This window comes from Glycine max, chromosome 6, assembly GCF_000004515.6.
Source record: "Glycine max cultivar Williams 82 chromosome 6, Glycine_max_v4.0, whole genome shotgun sequence".
Lineage (NCBI taxonomy): Eukaryota > Viridiplantae > Streptophyta > Magnoliopsida > Fabales > Fabaceae > Glycine > Glycine max.
Window position 1 is genome coordinate 5,308,929 of NC_038242.2, and position 18,345 is coordinate 5,327,273.

The following is an 18,345-nucleotide window of genomic DNA, read 5'->3' on the forward strand; positions in this document are numbered from 1 at the left end:
GATATCACCGATAGGAGAAGAAAAAGAATAGGAAGAATAAAACAAGTCAAAATACATTCTCTTTCATGAAATTTGAGTTTTTATTATTATTTAATTTTGATACCACGAGGCGAGGAGTCATGACAACGCACTTTTATTATTTTTTAACACATTTTTTATTAATTAAATAGGAACTTACACATTGTTTCTTATATTTCTTCTAAAAATGTACCCAAAAAATGTTTATAACATTTCTCTTTTTTCTAATAAATTCCTTTTAAGATATCTTCTTTCCATTAGTTAAAGAAGAAATTAATAACATATCAACATGTTTTTTAATACATTCTATGCTATTCGTCAAACTTTATTGTAAATTACAAAATTATGAGTGTGATTTATTAAACATAAAGTAAAATTTATGATTTTTAATAAATTTGTATTAGTAAAAAATATTATAAAAACGGTCAAATTGTTAAAAAATTAAGAAACAAAATTATGTCATTTTTAATAAATAAAAATATATTTAATAAATTTGATTCTACTTGATTTGAGTAAAGGTTATTTATCATAAAGAATGCATGTCGTTTATAAAGAAAATTAATATATTTGACTATTTGAGAGTACTTGCGTATCTTTTTATTATTATTTTGATTCAAGCATATCTCTTTCTATAAAGTATAAATATACGAAAATTGAGGTTTAGGATTCGCCGCCGCATAGTAACGCAACATTAAAAAAAGAGCAAGCACGCCTAACTTCGGAACCCACCAAGAGACAGCTGCACTGAACAAAACAAATTTAAATTACGATATTCGTTTCAAGCAGAGGAGAAGGGACACACAGTTCACACAATAATAACATCTTCATTCGTTTACCCACTTTTCTTTACGACCTTATTCCTTCGATTCTGTCTTAGAATGACGAATTCACTATCTCCCTGAAACCATGACTGTGAGGGACAGTCATCATCATTGAGCCTTACCCAGAACTAAAAAAGCAATCTTTATCACATATCACAATTCACAAAGCTTCTGTGGTTGATGGGTAGAAGGGGAATCCAACTGTTTGATGAGAAAAGAGATGTTTTTTTCTCTGTCTGCAATTTGGGGTTTGAATCCAAGGATGGCTACCATCAATTCGGAGGTTTGTTTGCCAGTGTTGGTCAAATGGGAATGGGGGTTGGCGTGCAACCTAACGACCCTTCTGACTCGCGTAACAATGATGGCATGAAATTTCCCTTAAACGAATTGTTCCTCAAGCATGTTCAATCTCAGGGGAAGGAAGAGGGTGTTGAGGAAGGAGTTAAGGGGAAGAAGAATAAAAAGGGTGGTGGTGTTTCACTCAAGCTTAAGATCAGGAACCCTTCACTGAGGAGGTTGTTTAGTGGGGCAGTTGCCGGGACCGTGTCTCGGACCGCCGTGGCGCCTTTGGAGACTATAAGGACTCTCTTGATGGTGGGGAGTAGTGGCCATTCCACCACTGAGGTGTTCGACAATATTATGAAAACTGATGGCTGGAAGGGATTGTTTAGGGGTAATTTTGTTAATGTCATTCGGGTTGCGCCTAGCAAGGCCATTGAGGTAATGTATACATTCTTCTGCTGCCTCTTTTATCATTTATCCCTATCCCTATATGATGTTTAATACTATGCTTGATTTTTTTTTACCCCCTTGGGTTACTTGATTGATATCATTTTGGTATATTTATTTTGCAATTATAATTTATAAATCTTTTCTGTTATTTGATCAGTGATTTTGATGCCAAGAGTGGGGGTTTGTTTATTTTATTTACTTTGTTCTTGATTTGTGGATTTCTTTATAACATGGATTAAATTTTCAACTATTGTATTGCAAGTGTTTGTTTAAGGAGGGCTGAGGGCTATTCATGTTTTCTATGTAAAGAGTGTTTGCAAGATCTTGAATCTATAATTTTTTGTTTTTTAAGGTTGTATAAAGAGTTCTCAGGAATTAGTGAATTAGATAATTTTTGTTTTGTACAGATGATAAAAGGAGTTACAATGAACTTTTACAAGTGCTAAAACGAATTTAATTCACCAAAGCTTTGGGTTATACGTTCTGGATTGGAGCCAGGATGGAATTGTGGATTTAAGCCGGTTTTGCTGGAGTCTCATGTAGATTTAGAGATGATTGAGCATAGGTGTAATATGATCACCCTTGTGATCCTCTTCTAGAGCCATTCACAACATCTTCAGGCAGCTATGGTGCCTGGAGCTTTGTCATACTGTTAGAGAAGAAAAGAGCTTCAGATTGGCTAGCTAAGTTCTCTCACTCAAGGGTACGTTTCTTGTTATCAACTCATTGAAGCTCCTCCAAAGGGATTGTCTGATTCTGCTTGATGACTTGGTTGGGGGGAGTAGCTTTTCCAATTTTCCTACATTAGTTTCTGTTCAGTTTTCTTGGTCTTATAAACCCTTTCATGTGCCCAAATCAAAATTGTTTCATTTTCTAGGTCTCCTTTCACATGCCCCAAAAAATCAATTTAATGCATCATTTTTATATGGAGAGAGAAATTGAGTGTGAGTATTAAGTATTTGCTGATTAGCTATGATATACAATTGTAAAGGTCAGGATTGAACAGAAATACAAGTATACAACACATCTTAATAGGTAGTTTATATCAATTTATCCCTCAAACCCTTTTCTTTTCTGTTGTAATGTTTTCTAATTCAGGTGCAGTTGGTTCTTTTCGCAGAAACAACCTCTCCTCTTATGTTGGGAGGCTCGTGCGCTAGACCACCTTTTAATGTTTTCATCGAGAGATCTACCAATTGAAACTATGTGCAACCATTTCTTTTCATGATAGTGTCCACCTTCAACTGTTTGCTCCAATATTTTTGCTTGTCTTTAATAAATTTTTTTTATATATTGTCTTTTCTGAAAAAGGCTACTCTAAACTTCTAAAGTGGCAATGTGTGTAAAGTGTGCAAGTATGGTAGATTCACCTTGATTTTAGTGAGTTGAGATAACAATTTACTTTAAATTAAATCAAGGGTAAATACGCCCTTGTGAACTTTACAGACAAGTTCACTTTAGATGTGCTTTTTCATATTTTAATACACCATTTGGCCATGGTTCTTTCTCTGGAGTAATCTTCATGACAAATACTTTGGTTTATTGCTCTCAGAATTCAATTACTTTTAAGTTTTATTTGGATGCTTTATATTTGCCTTACCCTTTTAATCCCGTAACAGTTTTATGGCTTAATTTGATTTGATTTATATTGCTAAAGAGCTTTGATATGATAGTGCCTTGTTCTTGTTTTCTTGTGTTTTAGGTGGGGGTCATATATATATATATATATGGCCCTTCAGGTAAGTCAATGTGCAAGTATGCTTTTAGTTTAATTTTCGCAATTTTCTGCTGGTGAACTTGTGAATTCAATTTTTAGTAACTCAGACAAACCCTTGTAATCAAATGACTTTGAATCCCATACACTGTGTTTTGAATGTTTGAAAATAAGATATGATTTGATTTGGTTTAGGAATCAAATTCTATGTTTTGGAATCCTTTATAAAAAATGGGATTTGAGTTGATTAGAAATCCAATCTTATGTTTGGACTTCATTGAAGAGGGAGTTGATTTGATTTCATTTTATTATTGGCTACTTAGGAAGAATTAAATGTTTAATCTATACAATTGAATATAAAATCAAATTAATTCCCACCTAATGCTACCAAATTAGAAGGAAAAAGAATGAAATCCATGGGATTATAGACATAAAATCATTTCCTATTTTTAACACTCCAAACACAATCATGATGATTTCAAAGAGGTCTCTCTACCTCTTCGTTTGTGGGCATGAATCTGGATATGTTTAACAGTTCTATGGGTGCCAATTAGTATGGCTTTTGATGACCATGGTTTTTAGTAACAGTTATTAGTGTCTTCAGTGAATATTTTCTTCCAAGGAAAATGATTATGCTCCCAGTGAAACAATCATGATAAGCTTCCTTTATCTGATTTAGGGATTTAATAATAATCCACATACATCATGCAAAATCCCTTTTTGCATTGAAGGAGTATTCTAGAGTAGCATAAAATCGTATTTTTAAATTCCAAGCTATAGAAATTTTACACCTATTTGCTTTACATTTCCTTCTGTACAATTTTTCATGTACAGGAAACTGTCATTGATACTATCAGATTTTGCATAGGAAAAAAAATCCTTCTGTGCTTGTTAATTTGTTGGAAAATCATGCTTCTAAATGTAAAAGGCATTAAAAATCTATTAGAGACCAAATCGACATGGTGGTTTTTATGTATCTCAATATATTTTCACCTGTTTCTGCAGCTATTTGCTTTTGATACAGTAAACAAGAACCTATCCCCAAAGCCTGGGGAGCAGTCCAAAATCCCAATTCCTGCCTCATTGATTGCAGGTGCCTGTGCTGGAGTCAGTTCCACTATATGTACATATCCACTTGAATTAGTCAAGACTCGACTAACTGTCCAGGTATGTACATAACAAAATACAAAAATGTTTGCTTTCCCACATTTATGTTTTAGATTTTCAGAATCCTATCCAAAATAGAAGGGAAAACTAAAACTTGGTCAATGATTTTGCAGAGCGATGTTTATCATGGTCTGCTTCATGCATTCGTGAAAATAATTCGAGAAGAGGGTCCTGCTCAACTTTATAGAGGCCTCGCAGCTAGTCTTATTGGAGTTGTCCCATATGCTGCTACCAATTACTATGCCTACGACACTTTAAGGAAAGCATACCAGAAATTTTCTAAACAAAAGAAGGTCGGCAACATTGAAACCCTTTTGATTGGTTCAGCAGCTGGTGCTTTTTCAAGTAGTGCAACTTTTCCACTTGAGGTGGCTCGCAAGCAGATGCAACTTGGAGCTCTCAGTGGAAGGCAGGTTTACAAGGATGTGTTTCATGCCCTTGCATGCATATTTGAACAAGAAGGGATCCATGGTTTATATAGAGGGCTGGCACCTAGTTGCATGAAGTTGGTACCAGCTGCTGGAATCTCTTTCATGTGCTACGAAGCATGCAAGAGGATATTGCTAGAAAACGATGAGGAGGATTAGGACGAGTCAAAGAAGAAAATACTTTGTTTCGGTTTAGTCAAGAAACAGAACTGCATACTATGTTTATGCATAATCGAATAACTTATTTTGGATTTCTCTTATATTACCTCAAATCACATTTATAAGCAATTGAGAATGGAATATTGGTTTTGTCCTTTTTATGTTAAGCATTTTGGTTTTGTCTCTTGGCTTAACTGCTCATCTTCATGGTCAAAATCAACTATTGTTGTAATCCTATTCTTGTCAAATTAACGGAATACAAATCACTGATTATTGGCCTATTTAAATGTATGTGTTCATTTTCTAATGCTGCGACATTCCCAACTTTTACTTCTTATGCAACATTTTCTTTCCCTTTTTTGAAGTCAATCTCTGAATTCTAATACTTTCTAGCAACGGTGGGGGAAACGTGTAACAGAGTCTCACTGTTGGCAGTTAAATTTCCAACAAAATTGACTCAAGCAATTTTATTTATTTATGTAATTTGATACACGGGAAAGTTCCCAGCAGCAAGCAATGGTAAGTGATGTTAAACACGTTAAATGATTATGTATTTTTGTTATTTCACTTAATATAAGGATAATTTAGTCTTATTACTTGTTGGCTCTATCTTTTCCTTTGTCTCGTAAATTTTAGATTTTGCATGTTGAATAGAACTGAAGTTCATCTCTCTTTTGCACTCTCTTCCTTTTCTTCTTCCTCTTTATTTATATTTGCATTGTTAACAAGACACATTAATAACCAATTTCAGTAACTGTTGCAGACCATAAAGTTTTCAGCAAAGGACCAATTCGCTAAATTCTTAGTAACATATCTTCACAACACATTGCTTTTATGTAGACTAAAGGCCTAAAACTTGTGATTTTCTAGGCCATTTTATATTCCTAGTCATCTTCAGTAATTGTAGTCACCAACTCTTTTGTGAATTCCCCAGCAATTTTTTAAAACCTAACGTGTCCAAGATAATTGCTGTTATGTAGACTAAAGGCATAAAACAAAGGATAAAACATTTTAAAGAGGACATTTACCTTGGTTTTCTGAACAGGTTGCTATATCCTGGTCTCATGGGAACAGAGGTATTGATCCCAGTATTCATGATATAATAACGTCGGGCCATTATTCTTAAAAATTTCAGCAACAGTTAACAGTGACCAGTTTTTATTACAAAATTAAACGAATTATTTATTTAATCTTTAATATAAAAAATTATTGATTTTTGAACTACTGTTCTAAAGATACTGTTGAAAAATTATTTAGGTGTACACAAAATTATTTAGGTGTGCACACAACGTGTGTGTATATATATATATATATATATATATAATCTAGCTTAATTCTGAAACAATTGTGTATACTCAATAATTGTCACTAATTTCTAAATTGAGGACATGTTGGGTTCTTGCCCCGTCCTAGTAGTGCAGTCTGTAGATAGAGAACAATTAACAAATAAGAGGACATGTTAAAGAACAAAACACAGGACCTTGTTGGCTTTCATTAAATATTCGCATAAACAAATTTATATTCAGTGGGAAAAAAATATAACATACACCTCAACATGACTGATTATTCTTGTAAGGAACATGTAGATAAATAAATATAAATAATAGAAACAGAGAGGGTAACATTCCCATCTATTTCAGGGGTTCAATCCTCCAGACAACCTTGATAGGCTGAAAATTCTTGCTATATACACGACAGCAACCTTGTCATGAATCTTACAAGAGAACTAACAGTTGATACCACATTGACCATTGGTTAATTTGTTGGAGTCAGAGGTGAAGGGATCAATCCTCACCCACAGCAAGGAGAATATTGAAGCAAGAAGAACGGACCAAACAATAACAATGGTTGGGGTACGATTTTGCCTGCCCAAGAGACCCTTCAAGAATGGGTATAGATGGGCAATGACCCAGATAGCGAAGAACAGCTTGCCAAATAGTGGACCCCAAGACTGGTAACCACTGTTTATGGCATAGGACACCCCGGCAACAATCCCTACCAAATTCACAATAAGCACCGTTGTAGGAGGGATGAGAAGTGATGTCCATTTAAACACGTAAAGCTCGGCAAAGTCACCATCCTCATCTGATGCCTTTGATGTAACAGTAAAATTTGTATCGATCCCAGCAAGCACTTTAAGAAGCCCTTGGAACACAGCAAAAAGATGCGCAGATGTCCCACCGATAACCCAGAATTGTTCATTTCTCCACCAGTCTTCTATACTGACCCCACTCCACCTAAGCTCAAGAATTGAAGTGGTAAAAATGGAGACGAAGAGAAGAATGAACCACATGCTGGCAAAGTTGCTTATCTGCATAAGATTAACCAAAATGTTAATTGGACTTCCAAAATTTAGAAAGTTCACATTGACAATTAGATCACATCAAGAATTATAAATTTATCAGCAAAAAAAGAGATAGAAATCATTTACCTCAGGAATAATAAATTTATTTGTGAGAAGACAGAATGCAGGAAGCGTACAGTAAGCAATCAATGGGATTGAGGTAAATGGGTAGACAATGGTGTTGATATAAGCAAGCCTCATCAGAGGCTTCAACTTCCCATTGTAGCCATACCACAAGGGACAATGCCTGCTAAGAAAGATCTCAATTGAACCTAAGGCCCACCGAAGCACCTGATTGAGACGATCAGAAAGATTGATAGGGGCAGAACCCTTAAATGCTGGGCGAGGTGGCATGCAATAGATGGAAATCCAACCACGAGCATGCATCTTGAACCCAGTCAAGATATCTTCTGTCACAGAGCCATAGATCCATCCAATCTGGTGAAGCCAGAAAATGTTTAATTAACATCTAAACAAGCTACTCATTAATGTTGAATCTCATATTTCCTTAATATCAGAGGACAGGAATGAAGAGCAAAATGATAAATTGACATGCTCACCTCTTTTCCCCACTCTGTCTTGTCTTCGTAACCACAGCTGATGACATGGATCGCTTCCTTAAGAAGAGTTGCAGGGTTTGTTGAAGGTGGAATGCCACCCTGCTCCATGAAAGTGGCAGCAATAAAAACTGGAGACTGACCAAAACGCTTCTCCAAGCTCTTTTGAGACATAAGTAGTGTCCTTTCATCATCATAACCTGAAAAAAGACACATTGCAAATTCGCATAAGTTACCAGTAAAGTTGATCAATGGAATATAGGGGGCAATAAAATTACAAGAAATATGGGTACAGTGGATTCTCCTTGTGATGTTGGAAGCCAAGTCACTTAAATATTGAGCCACCCACACAAAATTTTATATGCATAAACAAGAGTTTTTTCATAACAGCATACCTTCAACACCCTCCTCTATGTCTTCCATATTAAATATGGGTACAGTGGATTCAGTTCTGCCCATCGCTTTCTTCTTGTCACTGTACTTCTTATTGCCACCCTTTCCCTTCTTTCTAGAACCCCAACAACTCTTTACAATAATGTTAGGTTCCAAATCTTCCTCAGTCAAAACAGGATCATAACCATACAAAGCCTGCCTATTGAAACAACAACCAGTTCCCACATAGACTGGGCCCTGAACACCATCCTGACCTTTCATGTTGATCTGACAGGTACAAAAAAAGAAATGAAATTCAGCCAAAGCACTGATGAGCAATGCAAACAAAGAAAATGTTTTCAATTTAAACTTAAATAAATGACACAAAAATAAAGTGATACATACATCAAAGAACACAATATTGCGATTGGCATATCGATCGTGCAAGTCAATGCCATCAAACCTCTGAGGAAATTGCACATAGCATGTCTTCTTTCCAATAACAGGATCCATCATGAAACACATGGCTTCTTTGAGGGCTTTGCTATTATTGAAATAGTGATCACAATCCACATTCAGAAGATATGCACCATTGGTCAAGACAGCAGAAACTCGAATCTACATCACACAAGATAAACCAAGGTTAGATATGCTCAAACTGGTAAATAAAAACCACAACCATCATGGCCAACCTTGGCACAGTAAAGGAAATGTATAATTGATTTGCAGAAGGAACAGTAATAATTTCTTCTACTAACTCAAATACAAAATCCACATGATCAACTACCAACATCGTTCACATCCTAAAGCAGATTAGAAAACTTGTTACAAATAGTTGCTACTCTATCATTGTGCCGTGTTGAATCACACCATCAGTTTGTAGGTTATTTTCCATATCTATTTAGTTCTGACATAAACACAAGTAAAAGAGTAAAACCCACTGCTACATAAAAGTCATAAACTTGATAAGAGTGAAACAAGACACAGGACAAAGACATTAAGAAAAGTATAAATCAGCAATTTCATAAAACATAAATAGAAGCTTCAGTTTAACAAACCAAAGCATTCATAGCTCCAGCCTTCTTGTGATGTTGGAAGCCTGGTCGCTTCTCACGAGAAACATAAACAAGTCTAGGCAGCTCATTTCCATCTGTATCCAGCCCCCCACTATGACCTAAAAACACCTGCACAAAACAAAAATTACAACTTGAAAATATAACAAAGGGAAAAAGATTATTCGTGCACTTTGAAGAAAATGGTAATACCTGAATCATTCCCGGATGATCCCTAGGATTATTTCCAGGCCAAGCAGTTCCATCCTGCATTGTCCAACCTTCCTCTGGCATCTTCTGAGCTTTGGCTACAAGGGCATTGATCCGTACTTTGAATTCTTCATATTCCCTCTGATAAGCAAAAAATATCTATATTTAATTTCCTATACTCATGTACCAAACACTACAGGCCATGGGTGGAGGGTAGTAAAGAAGATTTACATGCTCAAGTTATGGAACATCATGCTTTGTCAACAAAGTTTTCACATGGGATTATTATAAATGTCTAGATATAAATATTTAACTGGAAGTGGAAACACAATGCCTCAAAGAACAACCTTCATTGCTCGTCGCTCTTTTACAAATGAGGGCTGAATCTTGTCCTTCAAGTAATCAATCTTCTGGGCAAAATAAAACTCTGGGGCTCTTGGTTCAATATTGTGCTTTTTGCAAAAAGGCACCCACTTCTTTGCAAACTCAGCTGTTTCTGATAGTGCTTCAAAGGTCAACATAGCTGAACCATCATCTGATACATAGCAGGAAACTTTGTCGACAGGGTAATCAACAGAAAGTATAGACAAAACAGTGTTTGCAGTTACAAGAGGCGGCTCTTTGAGGGGATCCACTGTACTAACAAACACATCAACAGGATCTAACTGTGATGGTTCTCCTTCACGATCATACCTAAACAAGACATGCTAAGATTAGTGACATAGAAAATGACACATTATAGTTAAATCAAGATGCGAAGCCGAACAAAACATGAATAAAATGAGCAACACGGACCTTAAAGCAAGTCGTTCAAGATAAGTCTCACGATTAATGGGAGACCATTTTGGAAACTGATCCAAGAGCCAGGATAAGGCAAACCAAATCTCACAAATAACTGATGTCAACCACAGGGGGTATGCATCTTTCACAGGGTGAGTTACACGATATTGTAAGAAGAAACCAAGAATAATCAACCGGAGGATGATAACAACACGATAAGGTGTCAGCTGAGATGAAGGAATTGGCACAACACGACTCATAGGTTGTCGAGCATCATCTACCCTGTCAGGAAAAAAATTTTGACTATTTAACTTAAAATAGAAGAAATGAAATTCAAACTGCATAAATATTGAAAGCTAGTATATTCTGCCTGCAAGTTATGAATTTCATTAAAAAGAATTTAGACCTGTAATCCCCCCACCCCCACTTAAAATAAAAATGATGTAACACTAACACAAGTACTAATCTATCCTACAATGACAGGGAACTAAAATGCAATCTTTGTAACAGAGAATGTGAAACACCATTAATGACCTAGAATGCTATGCAAAGAAAAAAATTTCATTGTCTAACTTACATTATCAAAGATTTCTGCAATACTTTCCAAATTATGATCTAGTTATTAAACATCAATGAAAATGGCATAAGTGGCTTACATTTGAAGTTCTTCTCCATTAGAACCAGTTCCTTCAACATCTCCACCTTTCCCTTCAGTGTATCTACCAGTCATTTGCACCATATTTTTCTCCTGCTTGAGCTTCCAACCTTCAACCCTTTCTTTCCAGTCAACATTTCCCAGACCATAAGAATTCAAGTCCTTTGATGGGTCCACAATTCTTACTGGAACTGTAATAACAAAGATTTGGTCAAATATAAATTTCATAATAACCATGAAATAAGAAATATCATATTGTAGCATCACTTCAAGTTAACTCTATACCTGGTTGCCTTGGATCAACATAGGGAAGTGAGTGAACCTTTTCAGATGGGCCCAAAGGACCTGAAGTAGTTCGCACAGATTGAGTATCAGGTGTGGCACACGGAATCTCACCAGACATCTGATCATATTAAATTAAAAATGAGATCAGAGGGTTATATTACTCTCCCGGCCAGCAGTCAGCATAAAAGATGTAAGAAAAACGCATGCAATATCTAGGCAATTGGACGCACTTGAAAAAGTAATTAGAGTAAGTAATAGAGAGATCAATAGTTTAGGCAATAATTAGAAACAAATGTAGCACATATGGAAACCATAAAACAGTTGAATAGATTAGTACCGTTTGGCCATTGGTGAGGAGGGGAATTGGCTGTTGAGATTCGCGTCTAGAAGACGACGACAGGTCAGCGTCATCTTCCCACTGGCGCCTGGCCTTGGCTTTTCCTTGGGCATAATTGAACTCATTCTCGATATCATCAGAGTCATCTTCATCTTCATCACCCTCCACTCGAGGACTCCCTAATAAATAATATCCACAATCATCTCGTTCAAATCAAAACTCAATCACAATACATCATTGTAATTGTAATAAAAAAAAAAAACAAGTAAACAAGCTCACAAACCTACCTCTGTGCCTCTTGTATCTAGTCTTGCACTGTGGACAAGACTGGTTCCCATCCTTTCGCTCATATTCATAACAAGGACGACACACAGGGAAAGCACACTCGTTGCAAGCAACAAACACATCACCGGTGGCAGTTAATCCAACAGTATCACCGCATATTTGACAGATTTGCCCATTCAAACTCTTCAAGGGTTTAGACTAGAGATTTAAAAGCATCGCACTAAGTCAGAATTATTTTAATTCATTACTTAATTAAATAAAAACTCGAAGATCGAACTAAGTAAAGCAAAAAAACGCTAAAGTGAAAATCAGATCTGACGCAGACGCAGAAAACGAGAACAACATTGTTACGGAGAGAGTGTGTTAGACTCACCCCGCTGTCAGAAGAATCGTGGCGAATCCGAACGAGCTCGTTTCGCTTATGCGAACCTGCGACCATTCCCGCACTTGCTTCCATTTTAACAGAAAAAGTGCTTCGCTTAATCGCTTCAGATCAAAGATTGTGAGAGAGAGAGAGAGAGAGATCAATTTGGAGGCAAAAGCAAAGCGTGAAAATCTTCGCCCATTCAATACGCCATCTCTCTCTTCACTTGCAGACTCCAGCTAGCTGGCTAGACTCTCTCTCTCACTGTCTGTTTTATGGTTATTACTTTACCGGATGAACCCGTTCCCGGTGTTCTTCACAAGCCGTGTAAGCTCTGGCTTATGCGGCTAAGCTCAGCTTCTACTTTGTCTTCTTCTGAATTCATCCAATCACGTGAGAACACGTGTTAACCGCTGTGAAAGAGACGCCAAGCGATGTGGAGTTTGGCATGTGGAATATTTCCTGAAGTGGCACCAGGCTGTCCGAGTTATTACCGGTTGCTCCCGTTTTTCCTCTCACCGGCTGTCGGTGCCACGCGATTTTACAAATGTGCTCCATCGTCGATCAAATTACAGATCTAACCTTATTACAAATATAATAACTGGACCGTTACAACTAACGCTGAATAATTTGCTGTCCTTGTAATAATATTATGAGTGACCGACAAATGAAATTATTTGTCAAATCAGTGAAGTGATATTTTTAATTATATCTAAATTTTATTAAATTATATAATATCATGTATATTAAATTTATATATTTTAAATATATGATTAAATAAGAAATTATTTGTATAGATAGAAAATATTTGTTTGTATAAATAATATTTACAAGTTTTTTTTTTATAAGTTGACATCACGTATAATTTGAATAGAGTTTTTCTGATAGAGTTCATTTGTTGTGGTAGAAAGATGATATTTTGAAACAAAACCCAATGTGAACCAGCCCATTTAAAATCTAGTTTTATTTTGTGAGTGAAAGCAAAATACAAAAAGAACATCTTTAATTTTCTAAGAATGTTTTGCTTGTGTACTATTAGAAAAACAATGTAATAAGGTTTTGAATGGAGTGCGGCTTGAAAGAATTTGTACAAAACTTTATGTAAAACATTATTTTCGGATTTCTACCACCAACTACACTTTACACTAATTCATAAAGGAGCTTACACACCCTAATTAATAATTAAAAAAAGAGCTTACACGTTTAAAAGTATGCCCATTGTGAGCATATGTAGGATTAGAATAATACTATAAATTGCATACGTCGAAAGTTGTTGTGCAATTTATATCACTGCATTAATAATTGTATTCAATAATTTATTCTAATAAATAATAGTTTATTTATGCCTCAAATAATTATTAAGGATTTAAGCAGTAAAAAAAAAAGATTTGTGTCATAAAAAAATTATGAAAATAAAACTTTAATATAACCGTTGGATTTAAACTGTATAGAGGTGCAATCATATTTGAACTCTAAAGAATCTTAGTTGCAGGTTGAAGAATTGATTTCGAATTCAAAATTTATTTTATACAAATATTAATTTCATGTTAGAAAAAAAAATTATAATTAATATGAATCCAAAATTAATAATGAATTAAAATAAATTTAAGTAATTTTTGTGTTGTATTTAAAATCTTAACTTTTTCCAATACTATCACGCCCATTACTCGAAGCAGCACATCTCTGTATCTGCATTTCTTAGGCAGAGAAAAGAAAAGGGAGATCAATCATTATATATCATCTCAGAGGAGTCGGTGGAGCTTTCGCTAACACAACCTTTTCAATCTAGTGTGTGTATATCGGGGTAGATCACCCTTGGGCAACATGGCGTAATGCTTAAGAATAAATTATATTAATCTTCTCAAAAGACTATTACATGACAAAGAACTAGAGAACCCCTTCTTAGTATTTGAGATAAGAAGCAAAGGACCAAAAAATGCACATAGTATCAGGGAACTGCAGCCCTATTTTCAATAGTCAGTGTCATAACCATTAACCAATGATCACTTATGTCACTTCTACTTCTTCGCATAACTAACCCTCAAAACATGACCAGGGTTGGTGAAAGTGAAACGTAGCTTGCTATACAATTGTAACATTTTTCACATAGCCTACAATATAAAAGCAGATCAAAGAAGTTAAAATCTTCATGCAGTTTCAGGAACAGAGCGCTGGTAAGGAACACGACGATCTGGAACTCCCTCCTCAGCACGTTTGTCTTCAAACCACTTAACAACTTTTTTTCGAGGAATGTTTGTTACATGTACGATACTACTGATCATTGCATTCTGCATTGTGATTCAAGGCAGACAGAAAACAGTATCGAAGTTAAAAAAAAATGCTTTAATGAAAACTACAAAATGATAATAATGAAAAAATCTATATGCAGTTGCTTAGGTGTTTTTAGGGTTATTCTCCAATCAAAATAGAGTTTCACTCATGTTGACTTTTAATACAAACCTTTTGTTATGCAAATTACCACGATAAAACTCCAATTTTGATTTTAAAAACAACACCAAAAGAACATTCAAGTTTTATTCTTATAATCACTAGAAAGACTCGTGTTGCCATTAGCCTATTACCAAATGCAACATATCATGTTAGTAAGTAATAGTAATGGAAATTAGAAAACAGAGCAGTTTGATTTGAGCAGGCTTTTTTTTCTTTGTCTGCCCCTTTTTTTCACTTTTATTTGGGGCAAATAAAGATAAGAACATGTGCATATTTAGTGTTTATGACAGAGGTCAGAGAGGGAGTGAAGTCTCTATCTCTCTGATATTAACATGGAACATTTACCTTTGAGCACTGAGAATGAGAACCACTGATTAACTTTCATTTTAGCAATTGTAGCACATGTCATAAAATTTCCCAACCAAAATTATGACACAGAATCATGAAACACAAAGGTATTAAATTACAGTATTAGACATCTTAATTGTTTTGCTTAAAACCTCAATACCAGTACCAGCCGTACAGTCATGCATTATTTGAAGTTTCCCCCTTGAAACTATTGACTCAAGAGGAAGTTGCTAGTAAAAGAGAAAAAATGGAGTGAATAAATCAGAAGATTAGTTACAGAAGATCTTCCATCACAAAACTTGTAATGTTTAAGTATGGCAAATGTTACTTACAGTGGGTCGTTTTGATCTCCTATAAACTCTCTCCAAAGTGTCAACATGGGCCTTTTTCAATCGCTTTTGAGCATGCCAATTACGTTGCAAGGTATGAACAGGTACTTTAGCCTTGGGTTCAGGTTCCGCATGATCAATACTTGTTTCTTTATGAACAATTTCGCTGGGCTTAGTTTCAAGTGATACTACAGTCGTTGCGGGTTCATCAGGTATTGTTAGACTCATCATTAAAAGATTTGGAGGAGGGTCACGAAGCATTTGAAGAACAAGAGCCCTGTCAAGACAAAGATCAGCAGCAAGATTTTTTATCTGCAACAAGTTAAAAAGCGAATTAGAGGTATGAAATCCTGATGTTGATACAAGGGGGTGTCCTGACAATAGTGTCTTTCATGTTAAGTATGCATGACAATAAAAGGAATTCACCCATCTATGGCAATCCCTCACATGAGGAGAAAACAAAAATTTCCACCAGAAAATTTATCTTATCTAAAGTTTAAACCTTTTGGGGAGTCAAAAAGTTTTTGACTTGGTTCAACTCAATTTACTCTTCAACCTTATTTTACCAATCTAGTTTAATCCTATTTTGACCGATCCATTAATATCCACTTATATATATAATCCCAAAAGTTTTGTAGATGTACTGAAAAAGAAAACTTCTCTTTCTTCTTCTTCCTCCTCCTTCTTGCATATTGGGCTAACAAAATATTCGTTGCAGTTCTGTGAACCAGGATTTTTCACACCTTAGGTTACAGATTTTCTCGTATTTTCCCAGCATCTTCTTCATCATCTGAACACATAAAAACTACCTTCAAATTTGCTCCCTTTCAAGCAAAATTCAAGCCACGATTTTAATCTCAGTATTTCAACAAAAATGGAAATAACTTCATGTTGAAGTCAAGGGGCTTGCAAATTAAAGTGGGATCCTCTGCTCTAACTAGTATCAATTGCCCTTAATCAGAAATTCAGAACCCCAGGCCATTCAGTAAGCTAGCAGCTAGACCTGGAAAGTCTCAACAATCAATCAAGGCTATAGGAAGTTTCTGCCTACCGACTATCAAGAAGAGGCCATAAAATCAGAAATTGCATCATATAACCAACAGTATTGGAATAAAAGTCTTTAAACAAAGAATTGACATTTTCCCATACAGATTGTGATTTATCAAAATTATACAAGCACCTCAAGTAGGGAACAAATCAGCACGCTTAACCTCTGCCAAGGGTAACCAAGACAATACCATATACCCTTAGTTATGGTCCCAAAAACATATTTTTTATCGGTTATCCATTTAAAATAGTTAGCTAATTAAGCACAAACGAAGCTGGAACAGGGCAATTTCTTAAAATAACGAACAAATGAAACAAGACACTTACACTTGTTTTGCGGCGGCCAGCTTTTAAAGCTCTAGCCAATTTCTTCATCTGCCAACTCTTAAGGTTCAGCGACCTTTCATCTCCACCACCATCATCATTCTCAACGTCATCACCATCACCATCATCATCATCATCATCATCATCATCATTTTCTGAATCAGTGCCAGTTTCCATGTCGATTACATCCGAGTTCAACAATTCAGCATCAAAGTCCCCCAATGCATTTTCCAACTCACGTTCAAGCAATGCCATGTCTTCTTCGGTTATCTCATCATCATCTTCTGGCAAATCACCGCGTTTGAGATCTTCCTCGAGTTGCTTGAAGAGCAGCTCAAACGCGTCCACGCCATCGTCATCGTCCTTCGTAACATGATCATGAGACTTTTTTTTCTGTGAAATTTAAAGCAATAAAATTAACTCAGAGTGAAAATTAAAAAACCTTAACACACATAAATCAAAATGCTAGGAGGATAGGCAGAAATATTCATCGACAATTAAAAAGAACGAAAAACACTTAGCATACATACAATTTATTTATTAATTTAAGAGATAGAAGCAGAAAGGAAATGGAGGTAAAGAAATGACCTTGTTTTTCTTTTTGGAAGAAGCGGCGACAATTGAAGAAGAGAGATTGCGAGCGCGAGAGGAAAGAGGGACAGAGCAAAAAAGTGGTTTGCGTTGGAAAGGAAGAGTGAGGGATTGGCTTGCGGTGAGGAAGGGGTCACTCCGAGCACATGATAAACACTGAAAAGCCACAGCCATCCTTCTCTTCTCTTCTCTTCTTCGGGCTGGGACTGTGAGAGTGATGAGACCAGAGTAAGGTTTTATGTATTTATCTACTTTTTTATTCGGTAAACCAGCATTTTAATTTTTGACGAATTAGTCTTCTTTTTTGAAAAAAAATGGTGAAGTAGGCTTTCAAATATTAAAAGAAAATTATCTTCACAAAATAAATACTGAAAATTATGTTAAATAATTCCTAAATATTTAAAATATCTAATTAATCTATAGACTTTATTAAAATATATCAACTTAAAACTCAACTGATAAATATTTAATATTTCAAAATTTATTTCAATTGTTTTGTTGCTTTAAAATTAGTTTTTTATTCATATTTTACTATAAAAAATGTTGCCTGAACTTTGTATTTAATTATTGTATTATTTAAATCAAATAAAAATATACACGGGACTATACAAAAAATATTGATATCTAAAACTTTACAATAAATTGTATTAATTTTTATATTTAATTACTAGAAAAATATTTGCATTATAAGATATGAAAAAATTATTTTTAGATATATTAATCCTTGAATTATTCTTGTTATCGCATGCCATCCCACACTAGATTCTTCTGGCCCTTCCCAGTAAATCTTCGACCATCATTCACTATCATTATAGATGATTTTTAATGTTGAGGTTTCATTTTTTTTTTCCTTGCCTCCTCCACCCTCTCCCCTCTCCTGCCCCCTATTTCAACAATCTCTTTATTATCGATGACTGCATTGATGAGCTCAACTTCATGGACCAGCAACTGTCTTCTTCATCATCACCAAGAGAT

The 18,345-nt window shown here is 35.3% G+C and overlaps 3 protein-coding genes across 3 annotated transcripts; 1 reads left to right on the top strand and 2 right to left on the bottom strand.

The window, feature by feature from the left end:
• Positions 1-689: 689 nt before the first annotated feature.
• LOC100797663 (adenine nucleotide transporter BT1, chloroplastic/mitochondrial) lies at positions 690-5,206 on the top strand. The gene is made up of 3 exons (XM_003526367.5): positions 690-1,559; positions 4,291-4,452; positions 4,566-5,206. The coding sequence occupies exons 1-3, from the start codon at positions 1,020-1,022 to the stop codon at positions 5,037-5,039; spliced, it is 1,176 nt and encodes a 391-aa protein (XP_003526415.1). The 5' UTR covers positions 690-1,019; the 3' UTR covers positions 5,040-5,206.
• A 1,292-nt stretch (positions 5,207-6,498) lies between these two features.
• Positions 6,499-12,532, bottom strand: LOC100798193 (cellulose synthase A catalytic subunit 1 [UDP-forming]). The gene is made up of 14 exons (XM_003526368.5): positions 12,290-12,532; positions 11,919-12,114; positions 11,632-11,810; positions 11,295-11,412; positions 11,011-11,200; positions 10,370-10,636; positions 9,922-10,267; positions 9,578-9,715; positions 9,371-9,496; positions 8,718-8,930; positions 8,336-8,600; positions 7,944-8,140; positions 7,471-7,821; positions 6,499-7,350 (listed from the first exon to the last, which is right to left on the bottom strand). Exons 1-14 carry the CDS (start codon positions 12,371-12,373, stop codon positions 6,766-6,768), a joined length of 3,255 nt encoding a protein of 1,084 aa, XP_003526416.1. The 5' UTR covers positions 12,374-12,532; the 3' UTR covers positions 6,499-6,765.
• Positions 12,533-14,228: 1,696 nt separating this feature from the next.
• LOC100798718 (protein OVEREXPRESSOR OF CATIONIC PEROXIDASE 3) lies at positions 14,229-17,613 on the bottom strand. Its single transcript, XM_003526369.5, has 4 exons — positions 17,368-17,613; positions 16,783-17,172; positions 15,412-15,720; positions 14,229-14,568 (listed from the first exon to the last, which is right to left on the bottom strand). Exons 1-4 carry the CDS (start codon positions 17,542-17,544, stop codon positions 14,428-14,430), a joined length of 1,017 nt encoding a protein of 338 aa, XP_003526417.1. The 5' UTR covers positions 17,545-17,613; the 3' UTR covers positions 14,229-14,427.
• Positions 17,614-18,345: the final 732 nt, after the last annotated feature.

Coding starts and splice junctions, on each gene's coding strand:
- LOC100797663 (XM_003526367.5), top strand. CDS start 1,020: ATGGGTAGAAGGGGAATCCAACTGTTTGATGAGAAAAGAGATGTTTTT. Junction 1,560..4,290: donor CGCCTAGCAAGGCCATTGAG/GTAATGTATACA, acceptor CTGTTTCTGCAG/CTATTTGCTTTTGATACAGT. Junction 4,453..4,565: donor AGACTCGACTAACTGTCCAG/GTATGTACATAA, acceptor ATGATTTTGCAG/AGCGATGTTTATCATGGTCT.
- LOC100798193 (XM_003526368.5), bottom strand. CDS start 12,373: ATGGAAGCAAGTGCGGGAATGGTCGCAGGTTCGCATAAGCGAAACGAG. Junction 8,931..9,370: donor CTGGAGCTATGAATGCTTTG/GTTTGTTAAACT, acceptor TGTGTGATGTAG/ATTCGAGTTTCTGCTGTCTT. Junction 8,601..8,717: donor GCAATATTGTGTTCTTTGAT/GTATGTATCACT, acceptor TGTACCTGTCAG/ATCAACATGAAAGGTCAGGA.
- LOC100798718 (XM_003526369.5), bottom strand. CDS start 17,544: ATGGCTGTGGCTTTTCAGTGTTTATCATGTGCTCGGAGTGACCCCTTC. Junction 15,721..16,782: donor CTGGCCGCCGCAAAACAAGT/GTAAGTGTCTTG, acceptor AACTTGTTGCAG/ATAAAAAATCTTGCTGCTGA. Junction 14,569..15,411: donor GGAGATCAAAACGACCCACT/GTAAGTAACATT, acceptor ATCACAATGCAG/AATGCAATGATCAGTAGTAT.